The 21,795-nt window shown below is 39.3% G+C and overlaps 1 protein-coding gene and 1 long non-coding RNA gene across 2 annotated transcripts in view; one reads left to right on the forward strand and one right to left on the reverse strand.

The window, feature by feature from the left end:
• Positions 1-19,312, reverse strand: part of LOC129432498 (scavenger receptor cysteine-rich domain-containing protein DMBT1) — a 70,234-nt gene extending 50,922 nt beyond the window's left edge. The window contains 5 exon segments of the mRNA XM_073865512.1: positions 17,305-17,647; positions 17,715-18,022; positions 18,117-18,453; positions 18,494-18,828; positions 18,923-19,312. Coding sequence (XP_073721613.1) covers positions 17,305-17,647; positions 17,715-18,022; positions 18,117-18,453; positions 18,494-18,828; positions 18,923-19,262 — 1,663 coding nt within the window. The 5' untranslated portion in view covers positions 19,263-19,312.
• LOC141351389 (uncharacterized) lies at positions 3,699-6,768 on the forward strand. The gene is made up of 3 exons (XR_012359639.1): positions 3,699-4,339; positions 4,736-4,784; positions 6,600-6,768. It is a non-coding gene; the product is annotated as an uncharacterized lncRNA (long non-coding RNA).
• Positions 19,313-21,795: the final 2,483 nt, after the last annotated feature.

Below are 21,795 nucleotides of genomic sequence, written 5' to 3' on the forward strand. Positions count from 1 at the left end.
TGTCTGTCCCTCATCATGACCAGGCTGTGGATGCTCAGGCTCGCAAATTCCGGGAATCCATGGACCAATCACGGCTAGTAGGCCGGCTCTTCTTCTTACTTTTTTACACGTAGCAGCATAAGTGATCGTATTAGTGCCCCTGCTGTTGGCTGTTCATATTGCGTTTTTAGATTTTTTTTGCCGACAGCCCCCGTTGAGCGGCCGTTCTGGACTTTTCCAGAACGCACAGATTGCTAATCCGTCCCTGACAGTAGGTAAATCTTTTCTTAACCTTCTCTTAAACTTTTTGTACTAAAACCTTTTACTAAACTAACAAATTCAATTCCTGAATACATTCATGAACTATTAGCCTACATTTTTGCCACCAAAAAATGTTTCAGTTTTGATTTTTTTTAAGTCACAGTATTGAATTGGTTATGTACCATCTCTGTATAAAAATAATATTACTGCTCTATGTGTAACTGTATAGCCAGCAACATGATGATATACTTATTATACACACATATTGAGATTAGTGAGTTGCATACATAGCCTTCTTTTATCTTTTGCACGTTTCTCCTAATCTTTGCTTATGTCGCCAATGTAAGCTGTGGAACCCCTCCAATGGAACACCTCCGCAGCGGAGTAAGGTTACAGCTTTTCTCTGTCCCAACCAGATAAACTGATCACCTTGTGACAATGATATGATTGACGTGAGGTGCAGATGAAAAAATCTGATCACGCGTTCCTTATTCTCGTTGTCACAGAAAGCGCGTCTCATGATTGCGTTGCAACGAAAGACGCGCAACCTCTCACGCACTTTTGAAAGAACAAAACAGCGCGTTTACATCAATAATCAAACGAATATACAACTAAGTTAAAAAAAATCTTTCTGCAGGCCGAATGGACTCTATGCACGCTTAACTTCCGCGTTTGATTCAAGGCTGCTCTTAAGTTTCTAGTACGGGATATTTAAAGGGGATTGACGGCAGAATCGCTACTCAGTTGTTTGCTGAATTTACCAAAATTTACAACCTGTGATTTGTGAGGAATTGTCCAGATGTGCAAACTCGAGAAAGGTTACAAGTTTTATGTGTCGTCTTCTCTGTATAATCATTAAGATATGTTCAACTAGCCTGTACTAGCAGAGCGTACATCGTGCTATTTTTACCAAAGATGTTATCTTCGCTAGTACTGATAATAACAATCATACCAAATTTGTATATCAACAACAGATGAATAGCACTGTTATCAGTGCAATTTTTATCTAAAAGTAGTTGTAATGCAGATATAGGGTAGCAGTGTAGAAGTTGGCATGCTTTCCAGTGAGTCGCTGTAAACACTATGGCACAGCAGTGGTGGCTAGAAGTTCGGTCCTCCTATCTTTAAAAATATTCTTTCATAAGTTTAAATGTCATTATGGTATTAGGTGTGGACTATAAGTTATTTCTATGTAAAGTAAACAAGCATCAACAAAATTTGCTGTGTTATTTTGGCTGTTTGGCCAACCAACGGTCCTTAATATCATAGCACTCTATGACTGGCGGAAGTAGTCCAGCATCCTGAGATATCACCGGAAACACGTCAAGCGCTGCCGTGCATAGAGTGCTTTATGTTATTTGTTTGACGAAAGACTTGCGGTGAACGCGGAGACTTCCGCCACTTCATACATTCGTGTGGAAACACGAAAATTGACCTATGTTCCCTACACAAAAGATTACATTCGGCCATTCGGTGCACATGTGCACCGTGCCGAAAGCCATGTAGTTACACCCCTACAATCTAGTTAACATTTAAATTTAGCATTCGGCTAAACAGCATGTTTTCACATGATGTCACATCACTGCATTGCACTGAGATGCAGATGGAGGGCAGGAAGTGACTTTTTGCACATAGGAAGCACTCAAAATGCCCGTGTTTTCCATAGTTGATAGTTGCTCAGACAAGGAGCTTTTATCATGTATCAAAAGTTGCTGTTTATAGGGGGGAAAATACAAGAAATTGACTGGAAAACGCATGAAAAAGTAGCTTACTTCAACTTACCTTGCCATGCAATCGCAATGAGCTGCAATGACTTCTCTGTCTTGTTTCGCAATGATCCATGTCCGTTAGTAGTGTGTTTCAGCAGAACTTTGAGAGTGGTTAACCTAATAACGCAAAGTACCCGGACAAAAAACAAACAGTAATCATTGTGCAGCACCTTGTTATACTCTTAAAAATAAAGGTTCCTTACAGGGATGCCAATGGAAACCACATTACTCCTCAAAGAACCATTCAGTCAAAGCTTCTTAAAAGAACCATTTCTATAAAAAAATTATATATTTCTAAAAAGACATTTTTATAATCTGAAGAACGTAAACAACATTTTGTGATACAGAAAGGTTTTTCAGATGGGTTTATATGGAATTATTTATCCAAAAATGGTTCTTCTATGGCATTGTTGACCCATTTACTAACAAAAACTTTGTATGCCTCCATACTTTGTATGCATTCATTTGTTTTCTGGAGTAGAAGGATGGAGCACAAGGTAATTGCTTATCTAAAAAAAATCACTCCTTTTCATTGCATAAAGATCACATCCAACATAAAGTATGTTGTGATTTTTTTATTTATACTGTGTAATTCTCTAATAATAGTGTCTTCAGTTCAGTACAGCGTGGACTTTCCTCTATCTCTACCATTTTAGTTTTAACTTCCGGCTCCCATCTGAATTTTGTGTTTTGCATAAACATGCATTACTTTAACCAGCTTCCTTTAAAAAAATATTTTAGACTTTGTTCTGCACCGCTGTTTCCATTCTCCTAACTGGCAGTTGTGTACATGGAAAGAACCTGTGAGGAACTGGGGAACAGATGAACCCAAAGGGAAAACCTTATCCATGCAAAAACTCCTTGGCATTTTGACTTACAGACACCGCTACTAGCCTACAACACAAGGCACGTCTCTTCTTTCTACCTCTCGGTTGCGTGCGCAAGCAGTGATGACTGCGCCGAGCAACCCATCTATGTGCTGCATATATGCGTATATATGTCACATATAGGCAAAATTGAGGCTCATATATTTGCATATACTGTACAGGCCATATAGGTCTCCTGAATTGCTTATATTTATCCACATATAAGCCCTATACTTACAAGATATGTCTCCTATATAGCTCATGGCAGGATCTGGTCATTTTGTAGCTCATATTTCAGTTTGGCAACTGTCATACATGATGCCCAGCTCATATTTTCTATTATCAAGGCAATAGCTAAGAACTAACTAAAAATATCTAAGAACTTATGTATGAGGGAACATGTGTAATTGGTATAACATACTTTGCATGTTATTGTCAAATTCTCTCTTGTTCAATTGCCAAAGGACACAAGGACAACTTAATCACTTTTGTTTTTCTTTTGGCTTTGTCAGTTGATTAATTTGTTCAGTGAATTAGTCAGTGAATTAGGTTGTAAACCTTTAAACAGAGAACAAAAGTTACAAACCCTGGTGAAAAACAAATATACTTTATTGTATTTCAAGTATATTTAACTTTGCAATAGTACATTACAAATATACTTACAAAGGAATGTACTTTCTTTAAACATATTTAAAGTATGCTTACAACATATTTGCGCATATTTTTTACAATTAAACTTTTAACATACTTCAAAATAATTATACTTTAGTATATTTTCTAAAAGTATACTTTAGAAAAATATACTTTAACTTTAAGTTTTGTGCAATTTTTAAAGTATACTAAATTTAAACTTATTTTAAAATGTATTTTAGGTATACTTTATCGGTATGCTTAAAGTTATCATTATAATAATGCACTGACAGTATATTTCTAAAATACATTATTTAGTATTCTTTAGAAACAGTATATTTTAAGCACATTTTGAAAGTATATGGGGTGTACAAATGTATATTATTTTATGGAGAAATAACGTGGGCTTAAAATTACGAGAGAGCAGTATGTTCTGTTACATTTTATATTGTAGATGTAATAAGGTACACTTTAACTTCACTATAGTCAAGCATTGGATAAACCAATGAACTGTGTTTTACCACAAAATAACCATGGTTTTGCTAATAATAATCAATACACCAAAAAAAACCATGTTTACTAAACTTTTACCACAAAAAAAAAACATTCATTTTCGTAAGGGGAATATGAGTGTTTGTTTTTTTGTAGTTTTTGAGTCAATTGCATACCGCTTTTAGCTGTACACATTAATTAACTTAAACAGTTTTCGTAAATGCATTTCAGAGAAAAGTGAATTTTGAGATTTGAATAATACATCTGACGTGTGGGATGACGTCACGACGCACGTATTTTGATTTTTAACAGTCGTTCAAGACAGACGGATTCAGTCCCAAGGTACGTTAAAATATCTTAAAATTAATATATTTGATTATCGTTTGACTATTCTGAAGTTTATCAGTAGACTATCATATTTCGAATGCGAAATGTTGTCAATAACGCGGTGTCTAACTCGCTATTAGTGATAAGCTGCTGTGTAGCTTAGCTTAGCTTATAGCTAATGTTAAAGGTTTGAAAGATAGCACTGTTAGTCTGTTAAATCGAATTAGTACACCCGATTGTTTTGTTAAATATATGTATTGGTGTGTATGTATATGTTAATGAATAAAGGTAGCGTCAGAAAATCTGTTTTTTTTAATGTAGCGTGAAAGTTAACCATTTATTGACTGTTTGGAGGTTGTAAGGCTTTTACCTAACTTAATTAGTATTAATGATGCTGCATTCTTTCCTCAGAAGCTAAAGTTTTTCAAAGACATTTGTAGGGAGGACTTTGCAGCTAATGGTAAGTCATTTTAAACTCTTAAGATATAATAATTCATTCGTTGTAGTAAATCAAGCTTCAGTTTAGATAACGTTATATACATATTGAGGCGGTTTCCCGGACAGGGATCAGACCAGTCCTAGACCAAAACAAATGCAAGAGCTGTCCAAACCGAAAACAACCTGCACTGACATATCTTAAAATACACCAGTGTCCTTTGTTTTGCCTCAAAATGCACACAGGTAATGTTTTTATTAAGGCATGTTTTTTGAAACTAGTTATATTTCTTAATTAAACTAAGGCCTAGTCCGGTTTTAAGATAATCCCTTTACAGGAAACCACCCAATTGTCTGCTTGTTGCATTTTCTTTCTGACAAGTTTTACATTTAAATTTAATACAATAAAATCTTTCTTTAGGAGCTGAAGTATTTTATGTATGGAGGATTTTGCAGTCCATATAGGCAAGTCATTATAATGAAAACTCTTAGGGGTGGTTTCCTGGACAGGGATTAGCTTTATCCAGGACTAGACCTTAGTTTAATTAGGATAGTTTTAACAAACATGCCTTACTAAAAACATTACTTATGTGCATTACGATGTAAAACAAAGGGCACTGATGTATTTTAAGATATGTGCAAGCTGTTTTCAGTTTGGATGCTCTTACATTTATTTTAGTCTAGGACTAGTCTAATCCCTGTCTGGAAAACCGCCCCTTAATATATATGATGACATTTTAGTCAAGCTCTAGTTTAGGTAAAAATATATCTGCTATACAATCTCTGCCAGTAAACTATAGATTTAATACAGTGGGTGGGTTGCACCAACAAGGATTAAGCCTAAATCTGGTTTAAATCAAAGCTTATTTAATAATTCCGTTGCACCAAACTTTAAACCTGTTTAAAAATAAACAGGTTTAAATTTAAACTGTCATTTTGATTCAGATTTAAATCTTACAGTAAATCTAGATTATCTTTAATCCTTGTTGGTCCATTACTTTAAACTCTGTTTTAAATCTCAGTGAGGGATTAACTTTAAACTTGCATATGAGGAGGTTTAAATATGTTTTTTTTACAATTAAATGTCTGGTTGAATGATTAGAAACACATACCGCGAGCGTGCTGGCGCTATTCAAAGATGCGTTTATTATAACGTCTCAACAAATTAAGTTTGGCGGCTCAAAAAGATTATTAACAGCACCAGTGACAGCTACCGATGCTCGTATGTGCTTCTCCTCTGTCACGCGCGCTCCAGTCAGGCGAACGACAGTGAATGAACGGACACATGGTGGCGCTTCATGACAAATGCGTCGACACATCTTTTTCATTATATCACAATATCTGAGCTTTGCGATATTTCCTGTCACAATATTTCCTGATCTGTTAATCAATACAGTTGTTTTAAAAGATTGTCAAATGTTTTTATTTGAATCAGACCTTTAGATTAGCCTACAGGCGTTTGTAGGTGATTTAAAATCAAAATAATGAAAAATTACATTACCTTTGCCTGCATAAACTTTTTATTTCCTTTTTGAATGACAACGTCAACATTGTTGCTGTTTAATTACACCGGAAAATTCAACATGGCGGACAAAATAAATCGCAGATGAAGGGTTTAATACAGTTTAAAGTTTTAATCTAAGATTTGTTAATCTGTGTTTAAATTTAAATGGTGCAACACAACTCGAATTAAAATTAAACTGAGATCAACAAACCCTAGATTAGCTCTAAACTCTGCTTAATTTAATCCTTGTTGGTGCAACCCACCCTAAGTCTTAAATAAATTTAATGTTTTAATATTAAACACTTTTTAATTGAGCTTATTGTCTATCTTTTTCAGATTTCCTAAGGCTGAACCAAAACCTGCCAGACTAAAGTTAATTTGGGAGAGAAAGACGTTGTAAACTTAATCATCTTGACATTCTTCAATGAGTAATTGTTCAATTTTTAGGCAAATACTGTACACTTTGAATGCTGTGAATAAAACTATATTTTAAATATATTTAAAATGAATTGTTTTTGACTGTTTTAATCAGCTTTTATTTATTTGGAAAAAATTATTTTGGTTATGGTACCAGCAAGTAATCTATTCCCAAAATAGCACTCTTTAAGTTAACTAATTATTAACGCACTTGAAGTATACTCATTACTAATCTAGCTGCAGGTATGTAAAAGTATACAAAATGTAATGTACTTGGCATATTCATTTTCACCAGGGCAGTTTTTAGAATTTTGGATTGGCCAAAAATATATAGAATGTATGCAAACAGTCTATTTAAGGTATACTGATTGTATGTTTGCAAGACACTCATAATACATTTGTAATGTACTCCTAACATAAATAAAACACACTCTAAATCCACTTATCAAGCATGAATACAGCACAAAAACAGTCATGTACTTAAATTGTACTAAATACACTTAAAGTTGTTCCACTTTAGCACACAAAAGTACACTAAATACACTTAAAGTTGTACTTTGTTACAATTTATATACAACTAAAATATATTAAGTACAAAATTAATTGTTCCAAAATAGCACTCTTTAAATAAACTAATCAATAGCACACTTTAAGTATACTGGTCATTAGTGTGACTGCAAGTATACTTAAGTATATCAAAATTAAATATATTTAGCATACTATTTTTTCACCAGGGAATTTTAATTAAACCTTTTAATGAAACATTTTACATGAATTTTATAATAAATTAACTACTTAAGCCTTTTCAATGGAATAAAACAGTACACTACAAAGTAAATAAACATTTCACCAACCATTGGCGTCTTTGGACTGAACCTATGAGTGAATTTGGAGTGTCTTCTCTCTGAAGTTTGTTTGTCTGAATGACTGAGGAACTTCATGTCTTAAAGGGGCTATTGCACAATACTTTTTTAAGATGTCAAATAAATCTTTGGTGTCCCCAGAGCACATATGTGAAGTTTTAGCTCAAAATACCATATAACAGTGATGGGAATAACAGCGTTATAAGTAATTAGGGTGACTACCTGCTAATAAGCCCAAGGGGGGACAAGGGGTATGTTTTTGAGGGACAATGTAAGGCCTAGTCCACACGGACACGGTATTTTTATAATGAGTTTTTTCACACGGTTCAGCCGCTCGTCCACACGAAACCGCAGTATCAGGGCACTGAAACCGAGCATATTTGAAAACCCCGGCCAGGGTGAGCTTTTTAAGAAACCCCGGTTACATTGGTGTCGTGTAGAGAGTAAAACCGGGGGTTTTGCCTCGCGACGTCAGGGTGTGCACCGTTATCCGCTGTGTTGACGTCAGATTGTGCGCCGCTACCTGCTCTGTTGACATTTCTGTGCAATGGCGGACGTAGCCCAAATCTTCCTAATAATAACTGTGCTAACAGGGCTTGTAACATGCATGCAGATACATGCTCAGTTATATCACTGTATTGCGGAACAGAGGCGTCAGAATGCAATTCTACGTAGGGCACTGCTAACGACAAAACTCCCGCGACACAGACCACGCCGCCACCGTCGCCGGTTTTGGACGAGACCCGGTCGAACCTCTAGTTGGTGGGACAGTTTTGAGAACGAAGTGGTTGTTGCTGAAGAATGGAGAGAGAATTTTCGTTTGTCGAGGACATCGCTGTTGGCTTTGAGTGAGTTGCTTCGCCCGCACATTGAAGGGCAGACAACTGTAATGAGATCGCCTGTCAGAGTTGTCAAAAAAGTTGCCTGCACACTGTACTATTTAGCAGACAAGGGGAGATTACGGAAGACGGCAAACGCCTTTGGATTATCAAGACAGGTGGTGTCGAAAATAGTAAGGCATGTATGTGAAGCAATTACTGTCCACTTGGGCCCTGTGTCGAAAATAGTAAGGCATGTATGTGAAGCAATTACTGTCCACTTGGGCCCTGTGTATATACAGTTACCTGTCACTGAGTCCAAAGTAAAGGAACTTGTAGAGGGGTTTCACCGAGCCCATGGCATTCCTCAGTGCATTGGTGCCGTGGATGGGACCCATGTCGAAATAAAACAGCCATCTACAAATGCTATGGATTACTTGAACAGAAAGGGGAGGTTTTCTCTTAATATACAAGCCACGTGTGACTACAAATATTCATTTATAGATGTCATTGTCAAATGGCCAGGTAGTGTCCATGACACACGTATGTTTGCAAATTCGATGCTGAACACACATTTGAAAAATGGCACGATCCCCTTCTCAAAAAAACAAATATTAGAACATGAGGAGCCTATTCCAGTGTTTCTTCTTGGGGACCCAGCATATCCTTTGCTTCCCTACCTGATGAAGGAGTATGCAAATGGGGGTCAGGAGAGTTCTTACTGAATTTCTTGATCCATAAAAGGGAGTTCTATCTGTTGGCCACTTCTCTGCCTAGTACATGAGGGTGTGTTACATGCCAGTCAAACCTGCTAAGGGTCTATAAAGTGTAATCGTGAACACGTGAAAAACGTTTAACCCTCTGGGGTCTAAGGGGTTTTTAGGGCCCTGGGGAAGTTTTGACATGCACTGACATTTGTGCTTTTTTCAGTTGCTTAAAAACATATTAATGGCAAAAGTCTCATAACACTGTGTTCATCACAAACTGGGCTACAATATCATATAATCAACATGTATGTACATGTTTGTATTTTTGAGAGAAAAATGTTTATGCGTGGTTTTTGAAAAAGCAAAAATGTTGACATGTTGCATGGTTGTGGGGGTTGCATTATAACTTGTCTGAGCAGTGAAAACCCATCTGCAATTGAGCTTGTCAGACTGTCAAGACTGGTAGACAATTTTCTGAAATTTTCAGATGCTTGCTTTTCTGATGTCTCCATCATGTCCAGAATTCTTTTTTTCATCTGGATGTCTTCCTCGGCTGCATGCAGCAACTGTTTTCTTTTAAGTCTGTCCTGTTTGTGTCCTTTGAGTTTTTCCTGAAAAAAAAAAGAGTAGATTACAATAATTATTTCAAACTGACATAAGAAAGTTTCAACGCCATAGGCCAAAATGTTACACACCACACCATTGGTGGAATAAAGCTAATTACATACTTATGTACAGATTTGTGTAACTTATGTTTTGAGTATTTCTAATGTGTAGTACTGCAGTTTTAGATCATCAATACCCGGCAGTATCTAAAGTACTTAAATAAAAATTCTGTCATCATTTACTTGTAATGTAATCACTCTCATGTTGTTACAAATCTGTATACATTTCTTTGTTCTGATGAACATAAATGAAGATATTTTAAGAAATGTTTGTAAACAAACCGTTTGTGGACCCCATTGACTTCCATAGTATTCTTTTTTCCTACTATGGAAGTCAATGGGGTCAACGAACGGTTTGGTTACAAACATTTATCAAAATATATTCCTTTGTGTTCATCAGAACAAAGAAATGTATATGGGTTTGTAACAAGATGAGAGTGAGTAAATGATGACAGAATTTTCATTGTTATCCCTTTTAAGGAATAGTCTACTCATTTTCAATATTAAAATATGTTATTACCTTAACTAAGAACTGTTGATACATCCCTCTATCATCTGTGTGCGTGCACGTAAGCGTTGGGGCGCGCTGCAACGCTTCGATAGCATTTAGCTAAGCCCCATTCATTCAATTGTACCATTTAGAGATAAAGTTAGAAGCAGAGGTGGAAAGTAACGAATTACATTTACTCACGTTACTGTAATTGAGTAGTTTTTTGTGTATTTTTACTTTTTTGAGTAGTTTTTAAAATCTGTTCTTTTACTTAAGTATGTTTTATTTAAAGTATTGTACTTCGCTACATTTTAAATCATATCCGTTACTGAGTAAAAAAATATTTTAAAAAGCAAGGTGATAAAGACGCGCAACGGATGTAAATGGGCGGGGCCCGGGGGGAACGCGCAAAAAGAACCATGGAGACGGACGAGACAGGCGCGCGATAATGCAGACCCGCCTCAGTTCAAATCTTATGAAAGAAACCCCTGGTCATATTTAAGCGACCACTTTCCACTGACGCGAAGCGAGTGTTTCATTTCTATGAAAGGTAGGATTCATGCTCTTAAGTACGAAATTGCACGACGGGTTTTTAATACCATGCGCATTATCTTCCGAGGTCGGAATCCACCGCTTGCCGGTATTTGACCCGTATCGCCTTAAGTTTGTTGGTGATGATGGTCCTGGTTATATCCTCTTTACGATGAGGAAACTGTTGTGACGTCTCAGAAGGGTACTGCTGTAAGAACAATGCTAGTATGTCGGCGTACTTTGACTGGCACGACTCCCAGTCCACGTTTTCATTAATTTTAAAACGTGTAGACATCATAGCTTTTCATCTTCTCTAATTGCCATTGTTAAATTCCATAACATGCCAATTATGTGATACCAATTTCACGTGTTTGCTCATACATAGGTTCTTACATATTTTTTTAGTTAGTTTCTAGTTATTGCCTTGATAATATAAAATATGAGCTAGGCATCATGTATGACAGATGCCAATGTGAGGTATTAGCTACAAAATGAACACATCCTGCCATGAGCAATATAGAAGACATATCTTGTATGAATAGGGCTTATATGTGGATATTTATAAGCAATACATGAGACCAATATGGCCCGTATATGCACATATATGCAATTCTGCCTATATGCAGCATATACTGTATGTGCATATAAGCTGCAGGTTTCATATATGTGCATATACCCTCATATAGGTTCTTTCCATGTGGGTTTGCACGTCCACAGACATCCATAAGGGGTCATAGTCTGACGTTTATACATTGAACTTTTTTGGCACGTTCACAGACATCCAAGAAGGGTGCAAGAGTGACGTCCAGACACTGACCCTGTTTTGCACGTCCACAGACATCCATAAGGGGCCATAGTCTGACGTTTACACTGAACCTTTTTGGTATGTTCACAGACATCCAAGAAGGGTGCAAGAGTGACGTCCAGACAATGACCCTGTTTTGCACGTCCACAGACATCCATAAGGGGTCGTAGTCTGACGTTCATACGCTGAACCTGTACTGCACATCCACAGACGCCCACAGTGTGAACCAAACAGACAATCATACACCCAACCTTTCTGGCACGTCCACAGACATCCAGGAAGGGTGCAAGTATGACATCCAGATACTGACCCTGTTTTGCATGTCCACAGACATCCAAGAAGGGTGCAAGGTTGACATCCAGACAATGACCTTCTATTACCCATCCAGCAGCCGTTTAAAAGTGGGTCTGAACTAACAGACGTTATACAGACATGATCTGGACATCTCCCAGACGTTTCATGTTTGCTGGGTACGCGTCCTTCAGGTCGATGGCTGCAAACCAATCCTGAGGGTGAATGCATTGAAATATGCTTTTCTGCGTAAGCATTTTGAACGACATCTTGTGAAGTGCTTGATTCAGAACGCGCAGATCCAGGATCGGTCGCAACCCGCCGCTTTTCTTGGGTACGATAAAGGGCTGTAAAAGCCTGACCTCATCTCGGCTGGAGGAACCGGCTCGATCGCGTATTTCGCCAATAAGACAACAATCTCTGCACGTAGTACGTGCGCAGCGGCGGGTTTAACTATAGTGAAACAAATGCTTGTAAATTTGGGAGGTCGCCGGGGGAATTGTATCGCATAGCCGAGACGGATCGTGCGTAAAAGCCAGCACGAGGGACTGGGAAGTTGCTGCCAAGCTTCCAGATTCCAGGAATTCCAGGAATTAACAGCTCAATCGTAGTACCCGCGGCGAGCGGAACAGCGGTGCTCGATGACGCGCTCTCTTGGGCTGCGTTGACATGTGTATTGTGTGAATGAGCACTCACCTGACTCCGCTGATGGATGGCTGCGCGGGGAAGACTCTGATGAAGATGTCTCGGTGCGCTCGACACATCCGCTGGCGAGAGAGGAGAGGGAGGACGTAGGGTTATGAGCCCATCCGTCACACCCGACTGCCTCTGAAGACCTGGAGGAGGAAGAGGAATTCGCTCTTTTTGTGGTATTGTGGGAACGGAAATTAACGAAAACCAAAGATTCCCCACCCAGTCCTCCTCTGGGGGGGAGTGATGCGTTCACCATCTCCCGAAGAGCAATCCCCTCCACCTCCAGGTCGCCCGTCTCAGGGCTGCTTAGATTTATGTTTTCCACCAGGCTTAGCGGGCGGGGCGGGCTGCTGACGGCTGGTTCCTCGCTTCCTAGGACGGCCCTGATGAGGAACGGAGGCGGCCGCCGCTGCAGGACGCCCTCGGCGAGGGGCAGACTGAGGTGCCGACGTCAACCGGGCAGGTTTTTGTTTCTTCCGACGCGGCATAATGTTGGCAAGAGCCTCAGTCTGCTTCTGGGTGGCAGAGACCTGTTGTGCGAAGTCCTCCACCGCCTCGCCGAACAGGCCGGCCTGGGACACCGGCGCATTTAAAAGCCGGGTTTTATCGGCATCCCGCATGTCCACAATGCACAGCCAGAGGTGGCGCTCCTGGACCACCAAGGTGGACATAGTACAATCGACGGCTTGTGCGGTAGTCTTGGTCACACGTAGCGCAACATCTGTAGCCGCACGCAGGTCTTTAAAGACCGCCGAATCATGACCTCCCTCGTGCAGGTCCTTCAGAGCCTTAGCCTTTCCGAAAGAGGGAGAGGATCCGGATCAACGTCCAAAAATGACGGCCCCCCCTCTGATGTTACGACAGATATTGAATCGTTGAGAGGCCCGACAGGTAGAAACCGACGCAGAACGCGTGCTCTCCGTCTCCATCGGAACCTCAGATGGTTGCGGATCCGGTGGCTGAGAGCCGCTGGACGAACCAGCTTGCCGATTCAGCACCGTGAGGCGGAGGTCGTCTCTCCGTAGCTTCACAGCCGCCTTCTTAGGGGCGATCAGCAACGGAGGGCGGCGTTCCCGGAGAAACGCCACACGACCCCGCAGATCCGCAAGAGTCAAACTCTCACAAGCGGAGCATGTCCCTCCCACGAAAGCCGCCTCAGCGTGCTGGAGACCCAGGTACGAGAGACAACGATCGTGTCCATCACGAGGACCCATATATTTGCCGCATCCAGAAGTCGAACACGGACGGAAAGACATCTTTAAAAAGACGCTTAACGCCTGTGAGCAGTGAACGGCTGTCTTTAAAAAGACACAAGTTCAACTGCAGCTCTTTTAGGGAAATCACTCTTTCAGATGTTTAGTTGATGAAGCACACAGGGAGGAGAACGCACACACTCAACTAAAAGAGAGTGAAAGCGATCACGAAGATCAAAGGTGGTGGAAACACTACGCGAGCCCCGCCGTGGTGCCTTCGCCCAACCAACTAGCATGCAGAGATCTATTCCAGGTAAGATAGAGATAGCAGCTTCTCGTGAGCAGTTTAGTTTGCCAGCTTTCGAAGCTAAAAAGCTGATTTGATAACTGCACCTGCCGCTCATTAAATACCTGTGCGGCGGAGCGGCGCCGGCAGATGCATTTATCTGCATGCCAAGTTCATTGGCGTTTTAAAGGTTCAACTTTAGGGCAACAGTAGCGTGCGAGTGGCGAGAGACCCTGAACTGTCAACTAATGTTCGTTTGGCTGCCTGAGGCTCGAGGATATTGAGCGACCAACTTCTTTTTTTTAGCAAGCATTGATTATGCATGACACAGTCTCAATTTGCGGGATGCCCCTACTGAAAAATCCAGCTAAGACCAGCATAAGCTGGTGAGCTGGTCTCCCAACTTGATTTTAGCTGGTTTTGCTGGTGAAGCAAACTGGTCTAGCAAACTGGTCTAGCTGTGTTTTGGTAACTTTTTAAGCTGGTCCAGCTGGACTTAGCTGGTCAGGGCGGAAGACCAGCTGACCCACCAGCTTTGCCAGGCTGGGAGGACCAGCTTAGACCAGCTACTGCTACCTTAAACCAGCTACCAGCTTATGCTGGTCTTTGCTGGATTTTTCAGTAGGGGCATGAATTGTGCTTCAAACGCTGTGCACCCACGCGGTATGCAGACAGGTGGTCAGCCTATAAGTAATCGGCGTTACTAACAGCGTTATTTCTTTCAGTAACGAGTAATCAAATAAACTACCGTTTCCCCCGTTATAACGCCGTTATCGTTACTTACCTTAAAATGATGCGCGTTACTAAAACTAATAAAATTAATCAAAGTGATTTTCAACCGTGTAGGCTCGCTCTCTCAGCCAGACACAGTTTTTCTCTTGTGTGTGTGTTGGGAGAAACATAACTGATGATGACTGGTGTGGGTGTTAGAGGGGGTGGGACACCCACATAGCTGATGATGATTGGCTTAATGTCCATCGCTAGCCAACCAGAGACAGAGTTCACACAAACAACGCACAGTCCGACTCAGAGCAGTGTAAAAAAAGTCTAAGCAACTTGGTCACTTTGTCGCTAGATTTAGCAACTTTCTATCACTTTAGCGACTTTATTTCAGAAAAGCAACTAGGACAAATCTAGCGATCTTTTCTGGCGTGGTTGGAGATTTTGTAGACTGACATGAAAACAAGCGTTGTTCTCTCAACGAGCAGCGGTCACAAACACGAAGTATAATAAGCACTACTTTTCCATTGTTGAGGTGAAAGGCATGAATGTTTGTGTAATGTGCTACTTATGTCCAGGAAGAAAAAGTCTCTCCACATCTGTGGCATGTAGTATATTCAGATCTAATATAGCACCTCACATCGTCACATGCTGCCACAAAATTAGCTATGTGTATAGTCAACCAGCTTTGGTGCCTCTTCTTACTTGCCAGAAATGGGAGGAAACATCGATGATTCGTGTGTGGGGGGATGGAGAAGGCAATGAAATTATTTTGTTATTAAAAGAAAAAAGAAACATCATATTATATAAAGAAACATACTACTACTAATACTACTATTATCCACTACTACTAATAATAATAACAGTAATTATTATTAATAATTGTTTTTGTTATAATAATATATTTTAAGATTATAATATTAACAATGATAATAATAATAATAATGATATTAAATGAGAATAAAAATGAAAATAAATTATGAAATAAATTATAACATTTTGTAATACAATTTTTTGTTATTGTTTATTAGGCATGTTATTATGGTTTTTTAATATTTAGCAAAAATATGTTTTTACAATATGATATTAAATCAATAGAAAATATAGAATAAAATTATGCTATTAAATAAAAAAGCCAACATTTACTTTGTAATGATTTAGTAGACATACATTTCATATAAGCTGACCAAGGATAGGCCTTTATATTTTAGAACACATATTAATAATATTTATACGGAGTTACCTACCACCCACCAGAGCATTTTATTGTAACAAATTTAGAAAGAAAGATGAAAAATGGTCATGACAGCCTAAATTTCTGTCAGAATCAGTCAAAGACTCCAAAAGTAGGATGTAGTGCCACCAAGTGTTTCATCCCTGACAAAAAAACATAAAGTGTTTTATCCAAGCTCTACAAAACACACTATCTGTAAGGATTTGACGAATGAATCCTTTATGGGCATCTTATTAAAGTATCCAGTAAAAAACAACAACTGCATTCATTTATTATTAAACATGAAATGTAAATGCTTACCTGACAAATGAAAGGAAGGCTCTGAAAGCAGCAATCATCCACCCATCTAAATGTGTTACTTGTGGTATTCTTAAGCAGTTTTACACAAAACTTGCCCATTGGATTCAGGGGAAAACTGGGATGCCACAAAGCATAGTTCACATGAGACCCATCGGTCCACAGCCAAGAGGATGGATTGATCAGCATTTTTCTTTCAAGTCCTATCCACACTCCTTTGGTCATTTCTATACCCTGCAGCATCCGTGTAATGTGCATCCGTGCTGTAGCATTTAATATGTGAGCAAGAGTCTGATGATGAATTCTGCAATACTGCAGTGCCTCAATCCAGCTTTTTGATTCATTGATATAGGTGAAGTTATCTGACAGGATAGACATGAAGAGTAGTAAATACTTATTTTGTTAGATCAGTGATGAATATTCTTATGTTTTAGTAATTATGAGATAAATAATATTTATTGGGACAAAAAATAGTTAATTTCCGTTTGAGAAACACAAACAGTAGAAACAGTAAAAATGTCTTAAATAATATTGTTCTAGTGTTATATTATGCTTAATGAAATATAAAACATTTTTGCATTTTTAACAAACATAAATTAATGAATTCTGTAAACTTTTCTTAACTGACATTGACAGATGACTCCAGCATCTTCACGATGTCCACAGTTGTGTTCTCCCCTTTTTTTTGCTCTACAGCTTTTTAGGGTAGACTCAGTTCCAGTACAGTTTACATCATCCAGCCATATTTGTCCTGAACCTTGTCCAAAATAAGCATTAGACTTTGCATCTTTAGCATATCCACAATCCACTTCTCTACACACCACTGCAGCATCTGATAGATCCCAGCCATCATCACACACTGTTCCCCATTGACCATCATGATAAACTTCCACTCGTCCAGAACAAGAGTTACTGCCATTTACCAGCCTAACAGAAGCTTAAGTTACAAACAAACAGTGTCAGGGATTAGATATATTTAACATTTTGCGTTTGTCTTTTTGGTTTAATTCAGTACCCAATTTGTAGCTTACATTTAGCTTGACAAATGACTCCAGCATCTTGGCTATGTCCACAGTTGTTTGCTCCCCATGGCGGTCCTCCACAGGATGAAAATGTAGGCTCATTTCCATTACAAGCTAAATCATCCAGCCATATTTGTCCTGAACCTTCTCCAAAAAATGCATCAGTCTTTACCTCAATAGCATCTCCACAGCCCAGTACTCTGCATGCAACTGCAGCATCTGATAGATCCCAGTAATCTGAACACACTGTTCCCCATACACCATTATGAAGGACCTCCACTCGACCAGAACAAGAGCTGAAGCCATTTACTAACCTAACAGATGCTACGAACAGAGGCAGGGATTGAAAATTCTTAGCATTTTTTGTTCATCTATTTGGTTTAATTCAGTACGCAGTTTGTATTTAGCTCACATTTAGCTTGACAAATGACTCCAGCGTCTTGACTATGTCCACAGTTGTTTGCTCCCCATGGCGGTCCTCCACAGGATGAAAATGTAGGCTCATTTCCATTACAAGCTAAATCATCCAGCCATATTTGTCCTGAACCTTCTCCAAAAAATGCATCAGTCTTTACCTCAATAGCATCTCCACAGCCCAGTACTCTGCACGCAACTGCAGCATCTGACAGATCCCAGTTATCTGAGCACACTGTTCCCCATGTCCCATTATGAAGAACCTCCACTCGACCAGAACAAGAGCTGAAGCCGTTTACTAACCTAACAGATGCTACAAACAGAGGCAGGGATTGAAAATTCTTAGCATTTTGTGTTCATCTATTTGGTTTAATTCAGTACGCAGTTTGTATTTAGCTCACATTTACCTTGACAAATGACTCCAGCGTCTTGACTATGTCGACAGTTGTTTGCTCCCCATGGCGGTCCTCCACAGGATGAAAATGTAGGCTCATTTCCATTACAAGCTAAATCATCCAGCCATATTTGTCCTGAACCTTGTCCAAAAAAAGCATCAGTCTTTACCTCAATAACATCTCCACAGCCCAGTACTCTGCACGCAACTGCAGCATCTGAAAGATCCCAGTAATCTGAACACACTGTTCCCCATACACCATTATGAAGAACCTCCACTCTACCAGAACAAGAGCTGAAGCCGTTTACTAACCTAACAGATGCTACAAACAGAGGCAGGGATTAAAAATTCTTAGCATTTTGTGTTCATCTATTTGGTTTAATTCAGTACGCAGTTTGTATTTAGCTCACATTTACCTTGACAAATGACTCCAGCGTCTTGGCTATGTCCACAGTTGTTTGATCCCCATGGCGGTCCTCCACAAGATGAAAATGTAGGCTCAGTTCCATTACATGCCAAATCATCCAACCATATTTGTCCTGAACCTTGTCCAAAAAATGCATCAGTCTTTACCTCAATAGCATCTCCACAGCCCAAAACTCTGCATGCAACTGCACCATCTGACAGATCCCAGTTATCTGAACACACTGTTCCCCATACACCATTATGAAGGACCTCCACTCGTCCAGAACAAGAGCTGAACCCGTTTACTAACCTAACAGAGGCTACAAACAGAGGCAGCGATTCAAAATTCGTAGCATTTTGTGTTCATCTCTTTGGTTTAATTCAGTACGCAGTTTGTTTAAATCTTTCATTTACCTTGACAAATGACTCCAGCCTCTTGGCTATGTCCGCAGGTGTTTACTCCCCATGATGGTTCTCCACAGTATGAAAATGTAGGCTCAGTTCCATTACATGCCAAACCATCCAACCACATTTGTCCTGAACCTTCTCCAAAAAATGCATCAGTCTTTACCTCAATAGCATCTCCACAGCCCAAAACTCTGCATGCAACTGCAGCATCTGACAGATCCCAGTTATCTGAACACACTGTTCCCCATTGTCCATCATGAAGGACCTCCACTCGTCCAGAACAAGAGCTGAAGCCGTTTACTAATCTAACAGAGGCTACAAACAGAGGCAGGGATTCAAAATTCATAGCATTTTGTGTTCATCTCTTTGGTTTAATTCAGTACGCAGTTTGTTTAAATCATTTACCTTGACAAATGACTCCAGCGTCTTGGCTATGTCCACAGTTGATCGCTCCCCACGGTGGTCCTCCACAGGTTGAAAATGAGGACTCTGTGCCATCACAAGCTAAATCATCCAGCCATATTTGTCCTGAACCTTCTCCAAAAGTTGCATTAAACTTTACATCTATAGCATTTCCACAGCCCAGATTTCTACACGCCACTGCAGCATCAAATAGATCCCAGTAATCTGAACACACTGTTCCCCATGTCCCATTATAGAGAACCTCCACTCGTCCAGAACATGAGTTACTGCCATTCACCAACCTGATATCACCTCCACTAGTGACAGTTCTTCTGTCTGTACATGTTAAAGGAATAGTTTAACCAAAAATGAAAATGCTCTAAAAGGTTGAAGCTGTTTACTAACCTGATGGCCCTTTCACACAGAACGTGGTGTGTGCTGCGCTATGAAACACATTCATTTCAATGGCTTGTGCCGTGCAAGGACGGTTTGTTGTTGCATCGACCAAAGCGCGAGCGCAGCGGAGCTCCTATGGAGCCGTCGGAAGAAAAGCTGTGTCATGGAAACATATAACAATTCAAGTTGGCATGTCAGGTGTGTTTTAAGTCAGGTAGCTTGTTGTAGGTAGGCAGCTTAAGGCTAGTGGTATCGCTTACTTTTTAGCACGGGACGGATACATATGTGACCCGTCACAGAAACCAGTGACACAAGTCGGCAGCACAGCTTTCGAGATAATGAGAAAGAAAGTTTTTTTCAAAATTTGTGATTTTCGTTTTATTTGCAGAATCTGTTAGTTGAGATCACTCAAGGGAACAGCGTGGCAACTTAAAGGAATAGTCTACTCATTTTTAATATTAAAATATGTTATAACCTTAACTAAGAATTGTTGATACATCACTCTATCATCTGTGTGCGTGCACGTAAGCGCTGGAGCGCGCTGCGACACTTCGATAGCATTTAGCTTAGCCCTATTCATTCAATGGTACCAAACAGAGATAAAGTTAGAAGTGACCAAACACATCAAGGTTTTTCCTATTTAAGACGAGTAGTTATACGAGCAAGTTTGGTGGTACAAAATAAAACGTAGCGCTTTTCTAAGCGGATTTAAAAGAGGAACTATATTTTATGGCGTAATAGCACTTTTGGGAGTACTTCAACCGCCAATTTATCAAAAACGGAAGTTAAAATGATTTGACGATTTATTTGAACTGCCTTTATGTTTGATAGTCATTCTGAGTCTGATCTCTAACATAAATTCCTTTACAAAAACACATTTTTTTAAGCTTTTTGCTCAAAATGTTGTATTTTTGAAGAGAAATATCCATATTACAGTGGTCAAATTAAGTGGAAAAGTAAATATATAATGAAACGTTTTTTCCCCATTTTGTTTGTTTGTTTGTTGTTTGTTTGAAAGCAGAGGGTGTGTTCTTTAATTTGATATAATTTGTATGTTTATATATTTATAGAAGATAATTTTTCCTGCAAGGAATTTTGTGAAACTTTTGTTAAAATCACAAAAATGCAGGTGGGCAACTTTTCTCAAAAAGGCTGGCGGTGAATGAGTTAAAAGTACACGCAACATTAAAAGATAATGCTCTAAATGAGCGAGTACCCTGTGGTAAAATGGCCGCCAAATGCGGACATTCCACTCAATTGGCCAGCAGTGCGGGCAAGACATCTAGCCTTTATTATACATATCTATGGTCTCGTGCGCATGGTTATAAAAACAACACCAAATTTTATTTTGCTTACAAAAAAACTATTATTAAAAGTTTTCTACATTTTTAGGAAACTTTCTTTTTACATTAAAACAAATTACTTTTTTATAAGACGCTAAGAGACATTTATTTATATATTACCTGTTTGCAAACTTTTTTTCTTTTATGGCACATTTTTCTGACCCTTTTGACCTAAGCCATACACTCTGGCTATGGCTTATATAAATCAGGGTATGGCTAAATGAGATGTAAATGAGCCCTTTTGTCAATACCAGCAGCAGACAACGGTGAAAACGGCACAAACTCTTCAAGGCCATTTTCTCCACTTTTATCTTTTTGGAGTGCCTACCTTCAATGGCCACAACTTATCCAAATATTATCAGATTTCCATGTGTTACACATCGTTCGAAAGCTTGGATACTACACTTTCAGAATCGGTGAATAACTCAAAATGCCCCAGATCCGACTTGTGTCCCTACTTTCGCTTTCGTCTACAAAACGCTTGGCTGTGCTAAACCCAGGCAGAGCGCAGCGCACACCGCGTCCTGTGTGAAAATCGCATAATAAAAGCTAATGTTACAAACAGGGAGTAAAAATGTGTAGTTCGTAGATGTTCTCACCCAGAAGCAGAAAGAGAATCAGGAACTGCAGCATGTTGGCTGGAAATATATTATATATAAAAAGACATTACTTCACTGTTGAATTTGATCCTTACACTAAACATTTACAGTTTTGTCTTATTTGTCAGTTAACATGAGA

This window comes from Misgurnus anguillicaudatus, chromosome 1 (genome assembly GCF_027580225.2).
Source record: "Misgurnus anguillicaudatus chromosome 1, ASM2758022v2, whole genome shotgun sequence".
Taxonomy (NCBI): Eukaryota; Metazoa; Chordata; class Actinopteri; order Cypriniformes; family Cobitidae; genus Misgurnus; species Misgurnus anguillicaudatus.